At 43.6% G+C, this 25,122-nt stretch overlaps 1 protein-coding gene across 2 annotated transcripts; it reads right to left on the reverse strand.

Moving 5' to 3' along the window:
- Window positions 1-339: 339 nt before the first annotated feature.
- Window positions 340-24,078, reverse strand: IP6K2 (inositol hexakisphosphate kinase 2). Of its 2 annotated transcripts, XM_058032179.1 has the most exons (7): window positions 23,990-24,068; window positions 18,821-18,921; window positions 7,212-7,510; window positions 4,853-5,075; window positions 3,832-4,007; window positions 2,532-2,707; window positions 340-1,124 (listed from the first exon to the last, which is right to left on the reverse strand). In XM_058032179.1, the coding sequence occupies exons 3-7, from the start codon at window positions 7,411-7,413 to the stop codon at window positions 627-629; spliced, it is 1,275 nt and encodes a 424-aa protein (XP_057888162.1). In that variant the 5' UTR covers window positions 7,414-7,510; window positions 18,821-18,921; window positions 23,990-24,068; the 3' UTR covers window positions 340-626. The 2 variants fall into 2 exon arrangements, with proteins under 2 accessions (XP_057888162.1, XP_057888163.1); XM_058032180.1 differs by lacking the exon at window positions 18,821-18,921 and having other exon boundaries at window positions 23,990-24,078.
- Between the last annotated feature and the right edge of the window lie 1,044 nt (window positions 24,079-25,122).

A 25,122-nucleotide genomic window follows, 5' to 3' on the forward strand; every position in this document is an offset into this window, starting at 1 on the left:
GAAATAGGTTGTTGATTTCAAGAGCAAGTTCTCACTGATCAGTCCTCATTCTGGCTGGAAGGGACCTCTGGAGGCCTCTCAGAAGCTGTCTTTACCCCATCTACACAGGCTCTGCTGTCCCAGCCTCTCTTCAAAGGGCTGGTGCTGGGCCCTGTCAGCTCAGTGGCTCTGCTGGGCTTGCTCATCACTCTTGACAGGAGGTCCAGGACAGAAGATGTGCTGTCCCACAGGTGGTCTCATGAGGCAGGTAAGGCTTGCTGTTCAAATGATGCTTCTGCATGACACCAGAGATCTGAGCTTCATCTCCTCCTCAGTCACCAGCAACAACGGAAGCATCACTTACAACGAACAAAAAGAATTTTATTGGAACATATACACACAGGGATAACAGAGGTATCTGAGTAATCAAATATGGAATGTTTAAGAAAGTTAAAATAAATAAGGATACCAAGTTTTGCCAGTGCTAGGTCCAGCACCAATGTAAGTAAATGCCCTCTGAACAAGTCTGACTCTGACAGGATTATCCCTGCAGAGCCTGTAAAGATTCCTACCACCAGAAAGTGGCCAATAATTTTGGAATACAAAGAGTCACAATAGTGCTTTCTACTGATGTGCATTCACACTGTTTATTCACTACTTTCGTCTCTTATTTCTTTAATAATATCTATTAAATTCTGGAGTCCAAAAACGTAACCCGTGTCTTGGCCCTCGTGCACCACAGAATCTTCTCCATAGTACTTGCAGGTTGTGTGGGCAAAGTCTATCATGCGGACATCCACAGTGCTGGCAGTGGGTTTGTAGGCGTAGGCTCCTGCCGACTCATCTGAAGATTCCTCTGAAAGGTCCTCTAGGTCCTCTGGATCCGAGTCAACGGCGACTTCCTGCCTCTCCTTGCCATCATAGATGATCAGCAAGGAGCTGGAATAGAAGCGATAGGACTCCTGTTTCTCCAGCACAGACTTGAGTTCAGTGAGTTTTTTAATAACGGACTCAAAGAGTTCCCTGCGCAGGTATTTGCCGTTATGAAAGAACTGGTAAAGTGCTTCTTTGAATCCTTGGACTGAGAGTTTTCTTCCATGGTATTTATTCATGAACATCAGCTGGCCAGTGCCTGCCTGATAGACCTGCATATACAAACACAAGACAAGAAAAAAGGAATAGTTAAAATTGCTGGTACACTGACACCAAAGCCTTGAGGGGACACAAAAAAAAAAAAATAAATTGAAAACTAAAAAAGCATGCTCCTTAAGGCTTTTACAAGATGACAAACTAATCTCTAAAACTGCTCTTGCACAATTATAGGAATTGCTGTCAAGTGATCCAGCAGCACCTCTGTAACCCAGAGGAAGTGGAAAATTCCCTCAGTTTAGATTTGAGCTTTTCCACCCAGAATGTAAGAACGAGGACTTTAAGTGAGATTAGGAACGCTGCAGCCAAGATCTCCAAAGTCAAGCTACAACTTGTACCACAGCCACTCATCCAGCTCATTACCAGTCTCTGCTCTAGGATGTACCAGTTGATTCTCTGCATGCTGAGATGTGACAGCAAACTTTCCTATAAAAAACTACAGTGTACCCATAATCATCTGTATTTGAAGAAGTCAGAGGTGCTCCTGCAGAAAATGCCTTCCTGCAGGAAGGCACAGGAGAGTGGTCTACACAACTGATAGTTCAATAATGCCTAAACATCTGGGTTAAGAAAGGACTGCAAATGCTTCCAAAGCTCCTCTCTGTTTTCCAGCACAGGTCAACACTGGAAAGTGAATAATGGCAATGCCCCTCCTTGCTCAAATCCCAGCACACTGTGGTTAGAAATGCAGCTCCCACACTTTCATTTCTGCCTCATGTTTTTCTCTGAATTTGAACAGTGAGCTGAACACCACACATGCCAACAGCCCTGCTGTGGAACAAGTCCTAGCAAACACTGCTAGCATTCCTGGAATCTACTGGATAGGAGGAGAGAAGCTTCAGGAAAAAACTCCAACACAAACATGTTGTTTCCCATTTGTCACTCCAGGAATACAGAAACAAGTAAACAAAAAATTCAGGTGAAAGTCCACACAATGTCTCCTCATCTGGCAACAAGTCTTATCACATTTACCAAGCACTTCTTGCCTGCACTTTGCAACAAGCCTACTTCAAGCAGTGGAAGATCTGTGGCTTTCCAAGTTACACAACAGAACTGATTGCTTCTTAATATTTTTACGAATCTCCACACCCTTAATTCAAAATGCATATAATTGGGCCCTTCTCAAACTGTTCTCTATGCTATCCTGAAATGTTCATTGAATCAGTAGTTTTAACAGTTCTGAAGTGCTGATAAGGTGCAGGAGGCTGTTTGTGTGTTCAGAGCCGGCACTCACTGAAGCAGAGTGTGGGCTGCAGATGCTGCCACCTCCAACCCATCAGCGCCACTCAAACCCCTCACTGTGCTCTGAAGGAAACGCAGCACAGCAGCTCAAGGTAACAGCTTGTGAGACACCTGCATGTACCCACACTCCACTACCAGACACAGGTGCCAGCTGCCCTCACCTGCATGCCGCAGACGCGCACTCCGATCACGGCCGAGGTGCTCTGCTGGCACTTGCGGATCTGATTCGCCTTCTTCTCCTCGGACGCGTCGTCGCCGTGCTGCCGGGTGCCCATCTTCAGGTCCAGCACACACGGCACCTCGTAGCGGGACGTCAGGTTCTCCAGCAAAATGAATTCTGAGCAGTTAAGGAACAAGGCCCACAACGAGGAATACAGGTTTTATAAACATTACTGTGGATTTTATAGTGCCTCACTCTTGACTTTAAGGATATCCAAAACATGCCTGGTATAAAGTAATCTAGAAAAATTAGTTACACAAACTTTAGATGCCCTCTCTGTTTTGAGCCAGTTCAGGTTTTACTGGTCTAGAGAGACTAGTGAATTTCCACATTAAGTGAAAATCAAATGCAATCAGGGTTATACAGAAATATAATGTGGCAGTTGACTTTGAATTATGACGTATTTCCTATCTAGCAAGAGACTTTTTTCTGTGGGAAGTGAAGATTTTGTGTTTGTATTACCACTCAAAACCAGCGAAGCATTTTCACACCATCTTTACAACTTCAAAACATCTGTAATATTACTGTTCCAAACATATCACGCACTTTTTAGGGAACTGAATAACAATCTAGTGAAAGCGTGACGGGACCAGACAAAAAATCCTATCAATTTGATCATTTATTAGTCACAGATGTTTCAGTAATCCATCACCAAAACTCCTCATACTGAGAAATTTGTTTACCTCAGTATTTAGATAGTACTACTTTTGCAGGATGTATCAGTAGCACCCAAGCCTACAGCAAGATCAGTTTTTGATGGAATGCTCAGGGTGGAGATGCTTGCCTAGGAATCCACAGCACAAAACCAATGTGCTTCAGCCTTCATGGATTCACTCAGTTTTTTTTCTCATGTTGCAATCCTACATGGCTGTTTATATTCAACTTTTCTTAAAGCTCATAAAAAAGAGACTACTAGAAGCAGAAACTCCAGGCACTGGAACACCCTCTCTATTTAAGAAACTGATGTGAAGAGGAAGAGGACAATGGTTTTTAAGATCACAATGTGAAGATTTTAATTGAGTTCTCTGAATTTCCCAGCTTAGGTAGTTTGTTACGTGCTGGAAAAGCACATTCTAGGAAGTGCTGGCAAACTCTTCAAAGACACCAAATAAATTATGGCTTCAGAGAGTCTCTTGGGACTGCAGTTAAGCCTGCTCTGCACTCTTATCTGGAATGTTCAAGAAATGAGAGGCAGAGCCCTACTCATTCCATTGTTATGAGGTATTTTCAGGAAAGGATACTATATTGATTTCGGTGCTTTGCGTTTTCCTTCATCCGCTGTAACTGTTGCTGGTGACATTTCATGCTCCAAGGATTATGGTGTTTAAACTGAGAACTGACATTTCCTTTTTTCTCTACAGTGTAATACAAGACTTCAGATTTCTTCAGCCACTCAAATTCTTCCTCCAGTTTGTGACTAGAAAAACAGAACAAAGTAACAATTACAGGTCAATAGGAAAAATAAGCTCTTGAAGAGGGGTTGTCAATGGATTTAACTTTACAACCTATTCTGCTCAACTTCATTAACAGCAAGCAAAATCTTTATTTTCCTCTCTGTACATGTGAACAAGATGCCCATGAGTAGTGTTTCAACCATCACAAAGCCACTTCCATACTAATATAAACGAGCATATAACCAAATGTTACAAAACATGTAGTAATTCTACTTATATATCCTTCACCTGTGTGCATGGTTCCATGAAGTAATGCAAGAGGCAGCAATGCACTTTAAGGTTTATCTTTGCTAAGGTCACTGTTTTTAGCACAACACATCACAGCCCACAGTTTATGGTGGGCACAATTAAAAGGAATGAACAAGGGGGAAAATGTCACTAGCAGGGATAAAGCAGGATTCCTAACAAAGTACACCGTAAATAGTACCACTTAAAAATGTTTGGGGTTGGTTTATTTTTAACTATTGTTCTTTTGCAGGTGAGTGAATGCTTTTTGTTTGTTTGTAGATCTGCTTTTTTGTGGTTAGGTTTCTTTGGTTTGTGGTTTTTTTTCTCTTTCTCAAGTGTCCAAAATAACTTTGGGAAACCTGTTTCAACTGACCACAGCAGAAAAGAAAATGAAAAAACTCAACTTAGCCTTTACTGAGGGCTAAGGACATACTAGTTTCACTAGTGAACCTGTCTGCACTGAAGAAGTCAGGAAAAACAAAAGAAATAAGAGAAGAAAAGAAAATGAAAGTGAAAAGAGTTCTAGGGAGTTCTCCAGAGTTCTGGAGAACAGAATTTGACAGCTAAAAGTCAAACTTACCTTTTCATTTTTTCCTCTTTCCTGTGCTGCCGGACCCATTCCTTTGATAGCTTCTCATTTTCTAACAACACTGTTTTTTTGTTCGTCCACCGCAATAGCTTACTTTTGGGTTCACAGTCAGAGTTATCTAAGTTTTCTAGGTTATCGTGGTCCCCATTTAATGGATATGCTATTAGACATAAGTTTCCATCTTCATCCTCCTCAAAGCTCACTGATACCACACCTGAAGAGAAAAAGGACCCAGACAGTTATGAACTGCTCAAGCCACAAGCAAGCCTTTTACAACGCGTTCTTTTACACTAAAAATACAGCAACTTTATTTTTTCTCTTACCCCAGTCCTTAGTTTCTATCTTGCCACAGGCCAAACCTCATCTGCCAACCTAACAAATATCAAAAGAGCTAGACAAAAATGACACCTCACAAAAGACAATTTATCATATTGGCACAACAATGATACAAAAGATCATTTGCTCTCTCTGAGGCAGTCAAGTAACAATCAAATAATAACAGGACACAATTTCAATTAATAAAAGTTTTTATTAATTAAAAAAAAAATCTGACTGGTCTGATTCTAAGTGATATGCAAAACATTTGTTAACATCTTGCAGTGAAAAGTGACCTGCACAAAGTAAAAATTCACACTAAAAACTTTTTAAATTTTGCATGACAGCAAAGCAGTTCTCCGAACAATACTCAGTTAATAGATCTCAAGGGAAAGGAAAGATGTGCAAGGAGAGCAAAACAAGGGAAATGTCACATTACAACAGAAACTAGTCCAAAAGCTTCCACTTAAAATCACCATGTTCAATTATACATTTTTGTCTATTTTTTTGAATAGATTTTATTGATACTGGTTATGCAGCAATCTTATGGCATAAGTAACAAAAATGCAATACAAAGCAAATCTGTTTGTGGTACAGAAACATGGTGAACCTCAAAAGCATTTTTTTCTCCTTATCCTCCCCTCAGGAGTCTCTAAAGCACTGCATTGTATTTTAAGAGTCTTAGTGGAGCACTGGCAGATGTGCCCAGTACCACATGAATAAGTCTCAGGAGTTAATGGAGAAGCCATAACAATTATCTGAATTGGTTTTTATTTTTTTATTTTGTTTTCCAGTCCTCTATTTCAGATCACTCAGTCTGCACAGTTCTTGCAGCTCATCACTAGCTGGGGAGAGGTCTTGGTGAGAGACTGGCATTCCCAAGGTGGGCAGCAGCTCCCAGACCTGCAGGGCTGGGGCAGGGAGTACAGAATCTCTGACTGTCCCGATGTCACAAAGGAAAGGACAATGGGGGAAAGGGTGGGGGAGCCAGCTAACAAACGGCTTCTTTGCCTTTACTCTGGAAAAAAAAAATCAGAGGTGGACCAAGAAAGGCCCCTTCCCTCTAAATCCCTCCCCATACTTCCCAGAAAGCCACATACACTAGTACAATTGCTCTATTACATTTTGAAAAGTGCCATTCAAAGATCAGATTTTCTTCCAGTCCAACAGAACTTGTAATTAGACATGGCAGAAAGTCTCTGTAAATGAGCAGAGATTATTAATTCTGAAACATCACTGAAGTCTCCCATCACTTTCACAAACAGAACACAAAACTTCATCACCACCATGGTTGTTAAAATCAATGTGCTTTAGAAAGCAATCGCATTTTATAAAAGTGCTTCAGACATATTAATCATTAGACAACAGTTGATGGAATAGAAGAAAGAAAAAGAAGTATTCCTGTTAACTAGTTCAATTCTTAGGAGAACTGGAATTTCCACTCCTACGTAACTTCTGACTCAGCCTCATCACAGCTACTTGATCCTTGCCTACCTAAATGCCATGAATTTTCATTTCCTTAATGGCAGAAATAATACTGCAAGTATTCAACAAGACACCTTACTGGCATGTACTTACTGCAATTGAAATGAAAGTCAGAGGAGAAATCAAAGCACAAAAGAGACCACAACTAAGCTTACACAAAACACTATTATCCATCCTTACAAAATCCTTTGTAAACAAACATTAAACAAGTGGCAAAAAAAATCCACAAAAAAAAAAGAAAAAAGAAGAGGCAGATAATTACTGAAAATGTTCTCAAGCTGTTAGCTACTTACCTGTGCCTAAGGGAGATATATGGGCTATCACCAGCAGAGTTGCTCTACTCTAATGCTGTTAGTCAGCCCAAACACCAACTTGGCAAGCATTTCCACCCTGCATCTCCACAGCCTGCCTCAGACAACATCAAAATACATGAAAAAAAACCCTAAAATCTCTTCCAGATAGAAGAGATTTCAGAGAGAACAGAGAGCACAGCACACTCGCATTAACAGAAACGAAAAGCCCGACCCCATTCAAAGGTTTGGTAACTTACCCTCATATTGTGGAGTGAATTTACGCATTTCTGTCGGGAGAGTCTCATAGAACTGGTGTTCTCTCTGAATAAGAGGTTTACAGATGGTCTTGTCATTAAACCGGAGGACACAGGAGTGTCCTCCAACTTGGTGGACAAAAGGCTCGAGTAAGACTCCCTTGGAATAGTGCTCCACTTCCATTGCTCCAAATGCTGGGCTCATCCTTGTAGCACATTAGATAGAAGACGGCGGCAGTGGTGAAGGCAGTTCAGAGCCTGAAGCCTCCGAGCCCCGCAGGTGTTTACTGTGATTCAAAAGTCTGTTAAGGCAAACACAGGAGAGCGGCGGCGGTCAGTGCGGGCGCTGTGCCCCGGGAGCGAAGCGAGAGCGAAGCGGGGCCGAGCCGAGCGCGCACCTCCCGCTCCGGACTGCGGCGACTGCGGCCGAGCGCGGGGCGCAGCCACCAAGGCTCTGCCGGCCCCGCCCCCGCCGAGCCGCGGCCAATGGCAGCCTCCGGGGGGCGGGGCGGCCGGCGCGCCATGCGCACGCGCGGAGCGCCAGAAGGAGCGGGGCGGCCGGAGCGGCTCGGCGCGCCCGCACAGGCACCCAGCCGGGAAAGCCAGCCGGGAAAGCCAGCCGGGAAAGCCAGCCAGGAAAGCCACCCGGGCCAGCGCCGCAAAGGAAACCCAGCCGGGAAACCCAGCCGGGCCAGCGCCGCCGCTCCCCCAAGGAAACCCACCCGCGGCACCCGGGCCAGCCCCGCAGCGCCTGCACAGGAAACCCACCCGCGGCACCCAGGCGAGCCTCGCCTGCCGCACCCCAGCCCCCGACCGCCGAGACAGGTCCCCACCTTGTGCAGGCCAGCCCGAAAACCGGGAATTAGCACCGAGCGTACAATTCCCCCCTTCCAGACAAGGACAGCAACCCGCCGAGCTCCAGGGTGGGACGTGTATTTCAGCGGTTCACTCACAAGAACATGTCAGATACCGAAAATATGACACAGATGCAAGCTCTTCACGGGCAAGCCCTAACGCTCATGTGCCATTTCCCAAGAACACTTTTTTCCCTACATTCAGCAGAAGGCAGTGGCCTGTGCCAGCTGCATCCCAAAGTTCTGCTGCTGTACCCTGTGACCGCACACTGCTCGGTGCTGGCCAAACACCAGTTTCATGCAACCTGCACTTCAGAGAGCAATTAAAGGAGCGACGCTGAAAACTAAAACATGACTGTCTTGCTCTCGGCCTTCCAGTAAATTTTTAAGTTGAGTTACTCTAATTTTAGACCAAAGCTTTAATGATTAACTTTTTGTGGCTAAAAACAACCTCATGCTCATTTTGCCTGAAGATAGTTACACGGACAATAATGCACTTAATTCACAGAGACTACAAAGTGTTCTAGGTCACAGGTCTATTTTTATTTGTCCTCCTTAGATATTTAACAGCTTTACATTAACTGGAAAAACAGAGACCTGTAGGCTTAAACCAGCGGCACTACCAGAACTACATACGCCTACAGCATGTCCTGGACATAAGAGCATTAATTGAATTAAACAACTAAACTGCTTAAAGAAACAACAGATCGATCAACTGAATGAACTCCAGGTCCTGGAATGTTTACCTGTGCCTAAGGATAACAGGTCAATGAGAGCTGAACGTGGTTTTTTTGGTGGGGCTTTTTGGTGTTTTTTTTTTACTCCTTTCTTCCAAGCACCTTATTTGACTAAACATTATCAGGTTCTTGTTTTCTCTTTTTTTTCCTCCTTTTAATCTGGAATAGTATTCCCCATAAACAACACTGTCTTCTGATAACCTATATTATTAAGATTACACCATTATCAATAAACTTTCATTTCACTGTACTACTTTTAATTTCCTAGTATTCTTTTTCTTATGCAGCTACTGCATCACCACAGAATTTTCTAACCTACCTCAGCATCAACAATTTGACAACTCAGAGACACACATATAAAAACCTCTCAGTTACATCCCAAACACAAGCCACTTCAAAAAAATCTACCCAAGTGCACCAAGCTGAGCAACCTTGGAGAGCCCTGGCAGTGCAGGAAAGCCAGGTAACCATGGCCTGTCCTCAGTCCTGGGCAGCCCAATGTGTCTGTTCAGCTGCCACGGTCAGGAGGGAGCGCTCTCACAGCTCCAGAGTCACAGATTTATTTCCCCATGGCTCCCCAAAGCAGCACCCACTCCATGCAGAGCCACACTGCTCTTCACTAAGGCTCACCTGCAAGCTGGCTTAGCAGCACACGTGTAACACACTTGGAGCTGCCTCCACACACTTGACAAACCAGATTACCCCCTGAGTAAACTCTGAGAAACGTTTCCATTCTCTCTACAGAAATTATAAGCATCAGTCTGTATACTGCACCAGTAATTTTACAACTCTTGAGCTTTCAATGGATTTTCTAGAGGCAATAATGCCTCCAGTCCCCAGGAATTTCTGAGGGAAAGCCAGAAGTGTGCCAGGTTTCACTGGAGGTGCATTTCCCATGTACATGATCTTGCAGTGCAGAGCCTTACACTGGCACAGCCACATTTAACAGCCCTGCAGAACAGCAGCAGTACAAGAGCCACTTTTTCCAAGCCAGCATCACCACTCTGTGGCTGCCTTCCTAATTACCCCTGATAGAGACACTGATTGCCAACTGCAGTGATTCAGACTGAGAAAGCACCTTGCAACATCCTTTAACCTCAAACACTTAAATCTGTCCCAGTCCTCCTGCATTACAGTTGCATCAGGAGTTAACTCGTGAAGATATTTATACCATAGAAATGACTCCAGCAAACATCATCTCCAAGACAGCTGATGTACACCTTGTTTACCCCAACACATCTTCAGGGAGCTCATTAGGAGCAGCTCAATTTGTTTGCTTCCATGGATGCCCAAGTGGTCTGGACAATACTTGTGTGCAGATTGCACTCAGCAATGGAACTGCCAAGCACAGAATTGGACAGGACTACTCACTGTACTTCACCCTTTCCTGAACAAGTAATATCTGGCAGCACATCACACAGTGTAACTTCCCACTGGAGGAAAAAGAAAGAGTTTTTTTCATGCTCTGATATTACACAAATTATCTGATAAGTTATTATAAGTTAGGCAGTATTTAGATAAGGGTGGGGTTTTTTGAGAGAAACATTGGTAACATTTGTACATAGTCCAACACAGTGTACCCAGTCAGCACTACCACAAGACAAATGTGAAACTACCAGAAATAAAGGGGAAGGCTCACACAAATGAAGATGAGTTTACTGTGCCTGTACTAGTAAGTTCTGCTTCTGCTTTTATCTTCCCAAAACTGCAGCCCAACTCCCCCATGTTCTGTTTCTATGAGTGAATTTTTGTAGTACATATCCCTGCTGAAAAAGCTCTATTAATACAGCTCTGCAGCAGAAACTGTGCAAGGACTGCTGAGCACAGCATCAGCAAGGAGCTCCTTGCCATAAAGCCTTTAGCTGAGCTCCTTAACTGTGCAAGGCAACTCAGGGCCTTTTTATGAACCTAAACCAGATCCATGTGAACATTGGAACAATGCTCAAGAAGACAGCAGCAAGACCAGGTCATCTTGTCAACAATTTAGGTTTCAATGAGGCCTTCATTAATCAAAGTGAAAACTAAGATATTTTAGCCATCCAAGAAGCACTGTTTATGTAATAAATTCAGTCTCTTCTCACCCAATAAAATTCATCTCACTTGAAAAAAAGGTTTTGAGTAAGACCTTACATTTTTTTCTGCTGCACGCTTTAACATTACCATTACTAACAATCAGGATTTGTTTATCGTTTTGGCTCTCCTTAAAATTTGGAATTTTGCCATTCAGATTAACAGGGCCTGGAGCACAACTGTAATGCCCATCAGAAATGCTTTGCACTGTTTCATCTATAAATACTTGAATTCCATAAACAGCCTCACAATATGCCAAACTGGTTGCAGTTCCTTACAAATAAAAGCTTTGACCTAAGACCAAGAGTTTCAAGCAGCATTGATGTTGATCAGCACAAGCACAATGCAGTTTTTCACTGCCTTTCCTCTGATTCTACACCCAGTTTGTTCTTAATGCTCCTTGGGAAAGAAAGAGCCCAGAACAGCTGGTTTTAGGCAATCTTCCCAGATAGCAAATGCAGGCTCACTGTACCCTGCCCTTTTCCTCCTACGTGCTTTAAGTGCCTTTGACTAGTTTTTGTTCAAACAACACATCAGCCAAAAAAGCAGATTTACTAACCCTTCACATGTCAAGCATTTTAAGAAAAATATCTGACATAACTTGAAGGAGCAAATAAACATGTGCCTAGACACAGCAACATTCACTTGAGCAACGTCATTCCTATTGTAAGCAGCAAAAGATGTTTAAAACCCAAACCTGCAAACCAGAAGTGACATTCATAGACATCTTATCCCCATCACATGTGACAATGACCATCAAAAGAATACCACAATGAATTCATGTTTCCAGGCTCTTAACATTAATCCCAGGTGACGGCATTCTTTGGAAGGTACTTCATGTCATTACAGATTCTCAGCTTAGTCCCACACTAATTGCATTAATGAACACATCCTCTGGAGAGCACAGGTCTCAATTAAGCAGCAGCTTCTTCCTTCATAACAATCTTAAAAGTAATACACCTCCTGCCAAACCTTTGTCATGACAGAACTACTGATGCAGAACTGCCCTTCTGTTGAATCTGTTAAAACTGGGTTCTCTCTAGTGCAGGCTTTTTGCTTTGGATGGTTAGCATCTTCAACTCCTCACAGCCATAAATCAGCTTTACAGGGACAGAAATAGCAAGGCAGCAAAGCTTTCTGCCTGTCCTTTTTTCTCAGCTCACTGGGGAGTGCAGAGGAAGCTGACAGGGTAGAGAGCTGCAGAGCAGAGCTGCTGCAGGGTGATGGAGCAGACAAAGCAAAGCCCCTTCCCAAGGTTCCAAGGTACCGTGGTTTGACACTGGCACAACACCAGGCACCCACGAGAGCTGCTCACTCACCCTGCCCTGCCACAGCTGGCAGAGGAGAGAAAACAAAAACTAACAAAGGCTTCACAAGCTGAGGGAAGGACCAGGAGAAACACTTCAAGGGCAAAACAGGCTCAGTGTATGGTTGCAAAGTGAATTTATTACTAACAGAATCAGAGGAGGATAGTGAGAAGTAAAATAAGTCCTTAAAACACCTTCTGTCCCTATCTCCTCCCTCCTTCTCACCAACAGCACAGAGACAGAGCACAGGAGTTTCTGGGTCAGTGCATCACTGAGATTTTCTTCTGCTGCCCCGGGAGAGGAGTCCTTCCCTGTGAAGCCTTGGGGTCCCTCCCAGGAGAGACAGCTCTCCATGAACTTCTCTGGCCTGGGTCCCCTCTCAGGAGCAGCTGGTCTACAGCACCTGCTGCAAAGTGAATTCCCCCCACGGGCACAGAGCCCCCCAAAACTGCTGCCATGTGGGTCTCTCTTCCCATGGGGGGCAGCACTCCAAGGACAGGCTGCTCCAGCCTGGAAGCAGGGCCCTCTCTCTCCCACAGCCTCCTGCAGGCACCCACCTGCTCTGCCATGGGAAACTCCCCCGTGGGCTGAAGGCGGATCTCTGGATCCCCCATGGATCTCCATGGGCTGCAGGGGAACAATCTGCTTCACCATGGCCTGCAGGGGAATCTCAGCTCCAGCACCTGGAGCACCTCCTGTCCCTCCTTCTCCACTGACCTTGGTGCTGCCATGTTGTTTCCCTCACATGTTCTCACCTCCTCCTCTTCTCTGACTAAAAGCGAAACTCTATAGCTTTGTTTTGATTTCCTTCTTAAACATGTCATCACAGAGGCATTATCAGCCTCTCTCACTGGCCCAGCCTTGGCCAGCAGCATGTCCATCTTCAAAGCCAGCAGAGATTGGCTCTGCTGGACATGGTGGAAGCTTCCAGCAGCTCCTCACAGCAGCAATCTTTGTGGTCACCCTGCCACCAAAAACCAGGCCATGCAAAACCAACAAGGAAACAGAGGAATGGCACAGCCAGCCAACAGGATAGCAGAGTATCAGTGACCTATTAGATCAGCCAAAGAGAAAACTGCTTCAGCCCAAAGAACATTCGGGAAGAAACAAGAAAACTGAGACTGGGCACAGAAAGGTGCAAATAACAAGGTGAAAAATACATGGTATGTGTATCAGAGCCCACCCCTCCACCTGTGTCATGCACAACATTGAAAAGGCACTTGAGGTCTGAGCTGGTAAGTCACACATTGCTCAAAGAGAATGACTTTTCACAATTGAAACAGGATAAACACATTTTAAGAGCCTACAATAATACAGCTATAAACCAAGAATGGCTACAGGAATTTTACAAGTCCTCATATGATTGAACCACTTGTTCCATTACTAATAATGTGGTACTTTACAAGTAGCAAGGTACATTCCTTCCATCAAAGAAAGCAGAGGACACAACTTTAGAGCATTAAAAGCATTAGAATATGTTAAACGTGCTCAGGTTCAGAGCCTGGCACAGCCTGTGATTCATTTTTATGAATTCCTCCACACAAAAGACTTGGTTTATTAGCAAATATGCCCAGAGTAACATGAGTAATGATTTGCTTCTAACATTCACTCTAGCTACTGCTTGGCTCAGAAACTGAAGTTACTGTGATGAGTTCTGTTTTCACAAGTTCCTTAGATTAGAATGTAGCTACTCATATTCTCTAGAGTCCACTCAGCTGGACACAAATTTGTCACAATTAAAACAATTATGATAAATGAGCTCTGCATTAATTTATCCAAATGTTTTAATCAATTCCTGATTCTGAGGATGCATTATACCTCTACACAGAATGCAAATCCTATATCAGGATACTTTTTGAAGCCTTCTGTATCTGCAATAGAATTAATATAACTAAGTAGTAAAAGCTGTAGTTTACAATTTTTAACTCATTGAGACAGAAATACAGAGCCCACATAATAATGTGCTCATATTAATCCTACAGTTTTGGGAAAAATCTTAAGAGCAGCCCTAAATTCTGCATGATTATAAAAAGCAGACATTTATTCTGGTAACTAATTTGGAGGGAAAAGTTTATCTTTGACAGAAAAGTGCACTGACATTGTCAGTTCTCAGAATTTTTTTATTTATAAACAAAACCAAAAGTATTATAAGCAGCAAATAATTGAAATTTAATAAAGCAGTCAATAGTATTGAACACCATGAGGAGTAGAGGGACAGTCATGGCATCGAGGAGGAGGAAATAGCAGTGTTTCTTTAAAAGAAAGACTGGGGGAGGAAAAGCCTGTTCCTTCTCACTAAGTACAACTTGAAACAGGCTGTGATGACGAAATGATGCTGAGCTGTAACTTCCTATGCAAGCCAAGGCTGTTCAAGCTCTTCTGCAGCAAATCAATCAATGTAATGATCATTAAGTTACATGACTTGTACTCAGGATGAGTAAGCATGATGGTTTGTACAAAGACTCAGCAGAACACTTCACACTCCAGAGTAACCAGCTCCTTCAGACTGTTCAGTCTATGTGTGCATCCCCTGTGGAAGCAGGAACACTTTTACTACAGCTTTCAGTGGTAAATCATGAGGGTGCTGGAGTCACACACTGTAGTGGCACATCTATCATCACCACCTACAGTCACAAAAAGCCAAGAAAGCAAATTTTTTTATTTCACATCATGTGTTTGGAATAGACCAATAAAAGCAGCCACCTGCTTCTTAAAAATATTTATATAATTTATTTTTTTATACTTGTCTTTACTAAATTGGGAATGGGTCTCAGACCTCCTCACTCACAAGACAATCTATGTCAGCAAAGTAATTAAGTTTAAAAAAAGAGTGAGCTAAATAGCAAGGGGGCTAAAAGCAATACAGAGAATCTGTTCAATTGAAGATAAAGAGATCAAAGAGAAAGGTACTTTTTGAACTAGAGAGACTTTTGAAAATTACATATTCAAATCTTCTGATATTTCCTTAATTCTTCTTGTAGAACTGATCTGCTTTCAGACAACTGAAAAGCTGCAAACATCCTTGTTGGTTTTGGTGAAAATCTTTATTTTGCAACTTCTGTGTTTAGGTGACCAGACATAGAGATGCACAAAGAACAGCATCCTTTGAAAACTTCTCAGTTTTACTTAAGATAAGCAGATACAGCTGTGTCCAAATTCTCAGTATAATCCCCTGTGGAAGCAGGAACACTTTTACTACAGCTTTCAGCGGTAAATCATGAGGGTGCTGGAGTCACACACTGTAGTGGCACATCTATCATCACCACCTACAGTCACAAAAAGCCAAGAAAGCAAATTTTTTTATTTCACATCATGCGTTTGGGCTAGACCAATAAAAGCAGCCACCTGCTTCATAAAAATATTGATATAATTTATTTTTTTTATACTTGTCTTTATTAAATGGCTGGTAACTGCAGCACTACATTGCTGCAGTTCAGAAGAATTAAGTAACATCTCCAGATAAATAAGGAAACAAGTGCCTTGGATTAATTTCACAAATTAAGGGCTATGTACTGCAGAGCATACTGGCTGTCCATGGAAAATTCTGATTCAGGAGGGACTCACAAGGATCATAATTTACTTAATCATGCATAACAGATGGAATCTAGAAGCCCAGAATTATACATGAACTCATGCACAAAATTCCTACAAAAAATGTTTGCAAAACCTTTGGGAACATGACATCTCCACAGTAGTCTTGGCCTATCAAGGTAAAAAGCCAATTCTGTTTTTAACATTAGCTTTAAAAATACTAGCAAACATTTAACATTAGCAAACAGAACAGTCCCACCAACGAAGAACACATTTTTCTGCTTTCAATCTACCAAAAAATGCCTTGAAATGCCTTAGCTTCTTCTAAGGCTGTCCCATCTAAAGGTACTACTGCTAGATATTTCATCCTCTCTGAAAGGAGAGGCCAGTCCAACAGCAGCTGCAATGGCAAAGGACTCAAGTCTGCATTAAATCCTGTTCTGCTGTTCCTCAGGAGGGTCAGACAGCACCCTGAGATATCCATCCCTGTAACCAGAGCACCAAGCCTTTTCTATGCACTAGGAATTTTGTCTGTAATATAGAAATGAAAGACCATGCACTGAGATGTTGAAAAATGTATAAAGATGGATTCTTTCAAGGAGAAACATTTTTTTAACTAGCAACATGTTTATCCTATCTCCTTTTAGTCCCTAAACACGGAGTTCTAGTTTTGTCTTCCTTTAAATAAAACCCAAACACAGACATAAACACTGCCACATGTATTTATACCTGTATATTTAACACCATAGCTACAGAGCCACCTCCTACCCAAAAGACTTTTGAATATAGCTTTAACAGATAAAACTTAAGACTTATGAAACATTAGGCATAACATATTGAGGGAGCAAACTACACACAAACCAATTTGAAGTTGCATGATGTTCTATGACTATTATTCCTCATGCACAATTATTATGCCTATCTTCCTTAAACCAGGTCTACAGTATCAGGAGAAACTCAATTCCCCAATCCTTTTGTCTAGGAAAGCAAGACAAGTCACCAAAGCCATCTCCAAGAACTTCTGGCTTTTTCACATAAGTGTGCACAGCAGCCCCTCAGCTGCAATTTCTTAAAACTCAGCAAGGAGGTTATGTGCCCTGTGCAATTGATATTTCAACATCTAAAAAAAGCAGCAGCTTTCAGCCTTCCCCACACCATTTGTAATCTGTAATCTTAACTCCTACAGTTACAAAGTTCTGGAGAAATGCCAGTTTTACCTCTCAAGTAAAGCTATTTTATCCTCCTGGAACTAAAATAAAGCCAAGTTACAAGTTACTAAGCATATTCAGACAGAAAAGAGCATGCAATTCTGACCCATGTAGCTTTTTCAGGGATTGTGTAATTTAAGAACCAGTCTCTTTTCCAAGTAAAAATACCATGGAAACTAAGAAACCTGAACCACCAAAACTAAGCTACTTAAACTTCCTATTTAGAAACTGATCCATCTTAAAATGGTGTTCTGGCATCAGCAGCCAAAATCACCAGTTGCTACAAAAAGACAGTACCACCCTTTGTCATGGAGAAACCAAAATAGCACCCAGCCTTTAATCTGCTGAAAATATGACAGCAAGAGCTAAATTGTGTGGATCACACACATGGAAGTATTATTCAAGACACCAACACCCTCAAGAAATTCCAGCATTAAGATGAAATAAATCCAAGGCTATGCCTTTCTCATTACATGAATTTAGCAGTCTGGGAACTTTATTTCGAGTCACTCCATGGAAGAACACGGAATCCTTGTGACACAGGACAAGTGTCAAGTCCCTTTCAAAGTCCACCCTCCTTTAACTACACAAAGATTTTCTCTCCCTGTAATTGCTTTAGAAATCCCAACCTCTGATGCTTTTTATACATTAAGCACTAGGGGCCCAAGGGACAAGATTGTTAAATTAAAGCTTTGATGCCTAAATCCTACAATCCAAGCTAACTCCTTGAGCAAAAACTTCCAAACTTTTGCACAGCAAAGATCATTAACAAATGCACTATTACAGGAAGAGTGGTACTCTAAATGCACAGTAACCTATTTAATGGTTATCATTTATGTGTATATTCACCTGTACCATCAATACTCCTAAAAAGTTTGGTCTCTTTATGTGGAAAAATGATTGAAAAGTAGCCCAGAATGAGACAGTTTTGTCATCATGCTTTGGAATACCCATCCCCATTTTTAACTGCAGTTCCAAGAATAATTCTAATGACTAAAATAAATGGAGATTCTGCTCCAGAACAGCTCACATTAATGAAATGCATTGAATACATATTTTAGAAATGTATTTTCGTTTCAAAACATTGCAAACTACTGCAAACACGCCTCAATTCAGATAACACAGCCCAGATTTGCATCTTAAAGGGAAGAGCTGGTATGAGTCAGTGACCTCTACAGGCTCTTTCCCTAGAGAGCTGAAAGTAACTGGGACCTAAGGCCTTGAGCACAGCTCCCTGCAGGGCTGCCAGTGCAATTACCAAAGCTCAAATGCAAAAATACAGTAGAATAATTTCCATGTGCTTCTTGTTTAACTGCAGCAGATTGGATGAGAGCAAGTAAGGACAGAAGTCTTACAAGACAGACTCTCACATGGCACAACAAAACCAAGGGACAAAATCTAGATTGTTTCCCCTGGTAAATGCAACTCACTCCAAGAACAGTTTCTTCCCATAAAAAGGACCTTTTCTGCAAGTACACCTGCACAATACTTTAAAAATTATTTATGTATTTCATGTTTCATTGTTCAGTGATCTCCCCTTACACCATCTGGGGCCAATTACAGGCTTAGCATAATAATCACTGACAAAGAATTAATCCATTTTAATCTCATACAGTTTACATATTCAAACAGCAATACAAAACCACTTGAAAAAAATCTTATCAATTTCAGTAATCTAGAAAAGGAAGCTTCATCAGGAGCTTGGCTGTATTGCTCCCATCCTTGAAGCAGGCTGAAATACATTTATTGACACACAAGAGCTAGCTAGTTAAACAGCCCAGGCAATGGGATACAGCTGGAGTGTGTCTTATTCCCCTAAAAATATCTGTTGCTTTAGAGGCAATTTTTATAGCAGCCACCAAGTGTGCACTGCACAACTGTCTTCAAAGAGAAATCAGCACTCACCAAAAAGGGAAGAAGCAGACTGGACGACTGCCAAAAAAATATTTTGTCTTCAAAATTCCACAACATAGCACCACCATCCAGAGTGTGCTGATGTTCCAACTCTGCATTTCCAAAAAACAGCACATTATGAGGGGGAGAAAATATTTCAAGAAGTCAAGCTTATAAAAAAAAACATTTTATTTTTTGAAAGCAAATGTTACACAAAGTTATGTTAAAACATTATTTGCCCTTTAAGACATAATTATAATTCAGCACTTAGGTTTAAATACGTCAGATGCTTTGTTTAATGGAACAACTTGGAGTCACTCATCCTCTCACCAGGCAATTCACTGCAGCTCCATCAGCATTTACTTCATCTACCTTCACACTCAAGGGACTACTTATCTATCTCCACAAATTCCAAATTTTGTTCCCTCCTTGTTGGAAATGCCACAACTTTTGAATTTTTCTTATGTAACTCTGGTCATGGTTATCAAGAACTATACCCTCAACTTTAATACTCACAGATGTCTCTTCAGAAAACTGACTGGTTCTATTAAGCCAGAACCAATTTTCCTAAGGTATCTTGAACAGATTCCCAGTTGCAATGACAGTTCTATGAGTAGGAACACACCTACCCATCAATTTAACCATCTATCTTCTATTAAATTCAATCAACCTTCTGTAAGTGGTAACACCTCAGAAAGGTAAAGATTATGCCTATCATGTCAGGCAGTTTCATTTCTCATTTCTGTAACCTCATGACACTAACTTATGTCATTGAAAAAAAAAAATCCATTGCCATCACACTGTCTCCATATATCCAAAGCACAAGGCAAATAAATTGCCATTTTTCTGGAAAAATATATGAAAAGGGAAAAGAGCAAATGTCAAAAGAAAAGAGGTCATCTTCAATAAGCATGAAATTAAGCAGCACCCAAAATTCCTGATAAGGTTTCAGGCAGTGTAGAAAATTTCTGCATCACAGCACTGCACAGCTATTTGGGTATGCTTAAAGCCCTCTGTGCTTCAAGAAAGTAAAACCATTTTTGCTGTACTCATTCCAATATAGACTTTGGCATAAACCCCCCAAACCCTTGCTTTTTCTACTGAAAAATAACCTCAATAACTGTATCTTCTGTCCTTGAGTCTGTTCATTTTAAGTCTCAACAACCTGGGATGCTATTAACCAGCTTAAGCAAGTCATCCAAATTATTTTTTCCCCTTCTTTCCAACCTTCTGGAGGCCAGCACAGCAGGACAGAAGACAGGGACCGAGAGAGCTGAACGGCTGCTGTGTGAATTCAGCGGTTCCCTGGTGTGGCTGGTGAGCACGTGCCCAGCCCCAAAGCTGGCACTGCCTGTGCCACCTCCTGCCCTCCATCCACCATGGCACTCACACAGAGCCACCCTCTCATGCCCACAGCCATTCCATGAGCAAGCCTTTCTTTTCCCAGGAAAAAGGCAAACTGGGCACTAACTGGTTCCAGCTGTGTCCAACAGAGAATCCTCCAGATGCAGGAGCAGTGCAGGCAGAGGGTCAAAGGCTGCAGGCTGATGGCTGATAACAGCAGAGTGGTACATTCTGTACCTATTATGAAGATTATCATCCCCTTATTCTGACACAGCCTGCCTGTCAGAGACACAGGCAGGGCTGCAATGCCTTTGTGCCACACAAGCCAAGAATCTGCAGAAGATTTCAGATTTCAAGCTCTGAACACCTGATTAAACACAACCAATGACAGACCTTCATTTGAACAAGCAATTTTGTTTCCATTATGCCTTCCAGTATTTCAGATTTTGCAGGAGAAATTTCTAGTTGCTTGCAGCAAGTGATACAATGTCATACAGCTTTTTACAGAAGCAGGACAGAAAGAACCACTTTGCAGTAAAATAAATTACTATGAAAGACCCAAAATTAACATTCTAATGAGATATTTCTAACAAAAATTACAGAAATTCATATCTGCAGCTATCTCTTAAAATCCTTAAAATATAACCTCTGAATATTTGTGAACCATCCCTGTATTGTTTCAAAGATGCAACGACCTTGGCCAAGACAGCAAGCCAGATAAAGGAATTAGCAAGAGGAAAAATCCTCTCCCTGCAATGGAAAATTTCCATCTCTTGAAGCAAGGCAGAGATGCTGAGCCGGACCTGCGTTGCCTGGAGACCGACGGCAGCTTCGTGCCAGCAGGGAGGAGCCAAGCACGGGCAAACTCAACAGCCGAGGAGGGGCTGAGCTCAATGAGAGGCGGCAAGGCTTCTCCACACGGCAGTGTGAAACCTGACAGCTCGCAGCTAATGGTTCTAGCCCGTGCTCAATAGATAAATAAGAATTATTATGAATGTAAAATGTCAGCTAAAGAAAACTTCTAACTGCTCTATATTTGGCTCTTACCCCCACACTTTGGGTACAACTAGAGCAGTAAATACCACACACAAGATAAAAATTATAGCTGCAGCTCAGTTTCTGCCCTTTCAATCTTTGGACGTGGTATGTGAACTTTTGGAATATGTTCCTACCTATTAAACGAGTTCTGTGTTTAAGCAAGGGTGCAGAAACATGAAGGAAACCAGTGAATTTCATCAAAAAGAAGAACCTATACCTTGGCTTAGGATCAAAACCCACATCAAATCTTGGTTCACCTCTAAACCAGCCTTTGCCCCCTGCAGCACAGCTCCCCAGGAAGGCCAGCATCAGGGATGTCAGACAGCAGCACTTGTTTTGCCTGTTCTGCTCCTGGAGCTGCTCAGGCTCAGGCAGGTGCTAACCCAGCTGCAGGAGCAGCACTCCTGGCTCAGAAACACCCCAGCCATCTCCCAATTTCTAAAGACCATCAAATTAAGAATCATTGAAAAGAACTGACACTTAGTACCAGTTACTCCACAATTTCCCAGTTTAATTCACTCAAAATACTCAGACAGTAAAGAACTAGAGCTTTCTAAAGAATGGTTTCTATTTCATTTATCTCTGTAGGTAAATTCCACGTCACTAGTGAAGCAGATCTTTCACCCCCAAGCTGCCAGCAGACATTTCCCTGCCTCCAGCTCACCCAAAAGGGCAGACATTTGTGTGCCACCACTGCTGACAGACTGAGACACCCCCAGGGCCTCGAGGTTTGCATCCTTCCTCTGCCCTCCAAAATTAAAAACTTCCCCAAAATACCCTCACTCTCCCCAGCTGACTGGAGAACAACTAAAGCAGCACCAACACCACTGATCTGGATGGAAGCCCAGCCACTGACAGGCAGCAGAGAGGTGCTTTAACACCTTTTCCTATCCTGGTTTTTCAAAACCTCATGACTGACAAATGCTAAATTCCTTCAAAGCAACTGGTAGGGAAAGAATTTTTGTAAGTACAAAGCCCATGATTCATATGATTGACCACTGTCCAGTTTTCCAGCTGCTTCCAAATTTCCACCCCCACATGGCTGTGACAGCTCTGATCCACCTTTCCTCCAAAGGAAGCAGCAACATAAAGCTTGTGATGCTTGTATAAATGCAGCACCATAGACAAGATAACAGGCTGTTACTTCAGAAAGGATAAACATCAAAGACAGAAAAGGCACAAGAACAGTATTTAATTAAATGAATGTAAATTTATGAAAAGCTACACAGCCAAGTTTAATGTCTGAAATTTCTTACAAACAAGTACACTTGAATGGCTGTAATCCTTCCCATGATCCTGAACTTCTGAAGACTTAAGATTATTTTTTAAAAATAAATTCTCCTGAATTCTGGCAGGAGAATTTAAATCACTGGGTTTTTCCTTATTTCCTAAAGAAAAAAAATATAACAGCAATCTGGAAAATGTTAAATCAGCAACAGTAAACAAATTAATCAGTTCATTTTTAAAACACACATATTTATGTGTGGATGCATGTGTACATAAACTCAGTTTCCATCCCTTAACGTTACCAATAAGTCCTGAAAACACACAAATTAATTCAACTTAAAGAAAACTTTACAAGTCGGTTTTGTTTTTATATGAGAAAAATTATGAGCAAAGAGGCCAATTCTTGGCCAAAACAACCCTGACCTTGCTATCCCCAAGTGTCAGATCTGTTCCACCACCATTTCAGTGCTGCATGTTGAGTAATGACCAATAATACATCACGACTAAGAAGTGAAACCAAACATTAATATTCCAGAACTGAGTATTAAAGCAAAATTCTAATTAGAGTATTTGAAACAAAACTGTCCCCTTCGATGTTCACAAAAAGCACAGGGGCACTGGATGCATTTCTAAAACACCTGAGTATATGGGACACATAAGGCACTGTGTCAAAAAAAAAAAAAAAGGGAAAAAAAAAAGACAGCTAGAAGTAGAGGGCAATTAAATGCCAGCATATATCAGGAAAGATATCAGCGTTAAACATGCGTAGTTTTCACAGTGGAATTAAGGCCAAGGGCATATCAGGGTGTAACTACCAAGAAGTTGTTATTCTATCAACAACGATAACATTTATTTTTTTAAGCTGGATGACTATTTCCAAAGTCTCAGCCCTAAGTGTTTTTGTTTAAACCGACTGCAGCTCCAAAGCCACGTTAAAAAGGTATTACAAAATCGTCATCCTCAAAACAGTTTTTAATAAGGCATCACCCAGAACTTCCAGTTTACAGAGAAAAGGGGCATTCCTGAGCATCACATCCACTTATGCAACGCATCCCGCAGCACCCGTTTTTCATTTAGAACTATTACCGAGCGCACCAAGCAGCCGTCAGAGCAGCAGCAGCAGCACACCCATCACCCGGGCAAAACGGCCAGACAACGTCTGCAGACCCACGGACCTGCTGAGCGCCAGCCCCGGCTCCGAGCCCCGGCAGCGGCACCGCGGCCCCCCGCGCCCAGCCCAGCCCAGCCCAGCCCGGCCCGGCCCGGCCGGCAGCCCCCGCACCGCGGGGAGCGCAGGAAGCGCCGGGCGGCCGGGGCTGCTCCGCGAACGCTGTCCCCGCTGTGCCCACCCCGGCCGCACCCGCGTCCCCGGGGCGGCTCCAGGCCAGCGGCCCCCGCCCTGCCCGGCAATGCCCCGAGGCCGTCACCGAGCATCCCCTGCGGGCAGCCGCCCATCCCCACCTCGCCGGGCCAGGCACCGAGCTGCGGGCGGGCGGAACGGCAGCTGTTCCCCCAGCGGCGACCGCCCCCGGGGCAGGAGCGGCGGCGGGGGCAGCGGGGCGCGCCCATTACCTGGTGCTGGGCCGGCGCCGGCGGCGGCCTCAGCGCTTTTGTTCCTCAGACGTCAAGATGGCGGCGCGGCGCGTGGCCGGCCCTCCTCGCTCCGGCGCGCCCCGCCCTCCTGCCCGCCTCTCCATTGGCTGGGCGCGCACCGCCGCGCGCTGATTGGGCGCCGCCGGCGCCGCTGTTGCCAGGGGAGCGGGGCAGGGGAGGCCTCGGCCCCGGTTTTCCTCCGCAGCCCGGCCCGGCCGCCTGCCCTTCCCCGGGAACGCGGGGGAGCGGGACCGCGGGACAAGCGACCCCTCCGGGCCTGCTAGCGGGCCCTGCCAACGCTCCGCGAGGCACACACAGGGCTGGGTGTCCGGGCCGGTGCTGGGCAGCCGGCTGTGGCCCCGAGCTGTGGGGCAGCAGCCAGACCGCACAGGGTGTAGCCTGTCCCGTTCGCCTCCCTGACCTGTCGATTCCACCTCCGCAGCCATGCACAGGGCTCTCCGTCACCTGCCCTCAGTGCCTGCTTGGAAACCATTTGTCCCCTGGTGTGCGACGCTGCCCACAGTTGGGACGGGCCCCGGGCTCGGCTGCGGGGCTCCAGCACAGCTCGGCCGCTGGAGCCGGAACACTGCCAAGCCCTCGAGGGCTGTGTGCTTGAGCTCACTGCCCATCCCGTGTTTCTATCCACCAAAAATCTCAGGCAAACACAGCTGAAGGTCCTGGAGGCTCTCCCCACTCAGCTTCACCCTGGATGACTTTTTCGGCCCACTGGCTGATGCTCAAAGTGCAATCACAGTCGTTAAGGTTTGAATGCAAAGTGAACTGCGGGTAACAACAGCCACCATCATTGTAAGGAAAAAAGAATAATGAGATAATTGCAGTTTAAATTACTAAGCAACAGTCTCTCTGACAATGAACTTAGTAACGCTCTGCCATCTACTTAATCACACTAATGAGACAGAACAACTCCACTTAGATACAAATTACTCTGCATTTCATTTAAATAAAGGTCAGAGAGCTAAAAGCCACACAAGCCACCACACTTCTGCTACACAACACACCCAGCAACAGGCATCCTTTTTGTCTGGAGGGGACCCAGCCTTTCTGGCTCTGAGCAGGGCTGCATGGGGCATCTTGCTCAAACCTCCCACTTC

This window comes from Melospiza georgiana, chromosome 11 (genome assembly GCF_028018845.1).
Source record: "Melospiza georgiana isolate bMelGeo1 chromosome 11, bMelGeo1.pri, whole genome shotgun sequence".
In the NCBI taxonomy this organism is placed as follows: domain Eukaryota; kingdom Metazoa; phylum Chordata; class Aves; order Passeriformes; family Passerellidae; genus Melospiza; species Melospiza georgiana.

Excerpts from the sequence above, each read along its gene's own strand:
- IP6K2 (XM_058032180.1), bottom strand. The coding sequence starts at position 7,413 with ATGAGCCCAGCATTTGGAGCAATGGAAGTGGAGCACTATTCCAAGGGA. Across the intron at positions 5,076-7,211 it reads ATTCACTCCACAATATGAGG|GTGTGGTATCAGTGAGCTTT; the intron begins GTAAGTTACCAA and ends TTTTCTCTTCAG. Across the intron at positions 2,708-3,831 it reads AAAGCACCGAAATCAATATA|AATTCATTTTGCTGGAGAAC; the intron begins GTATCCTTTCCT and ends TTAACTGCTCAG.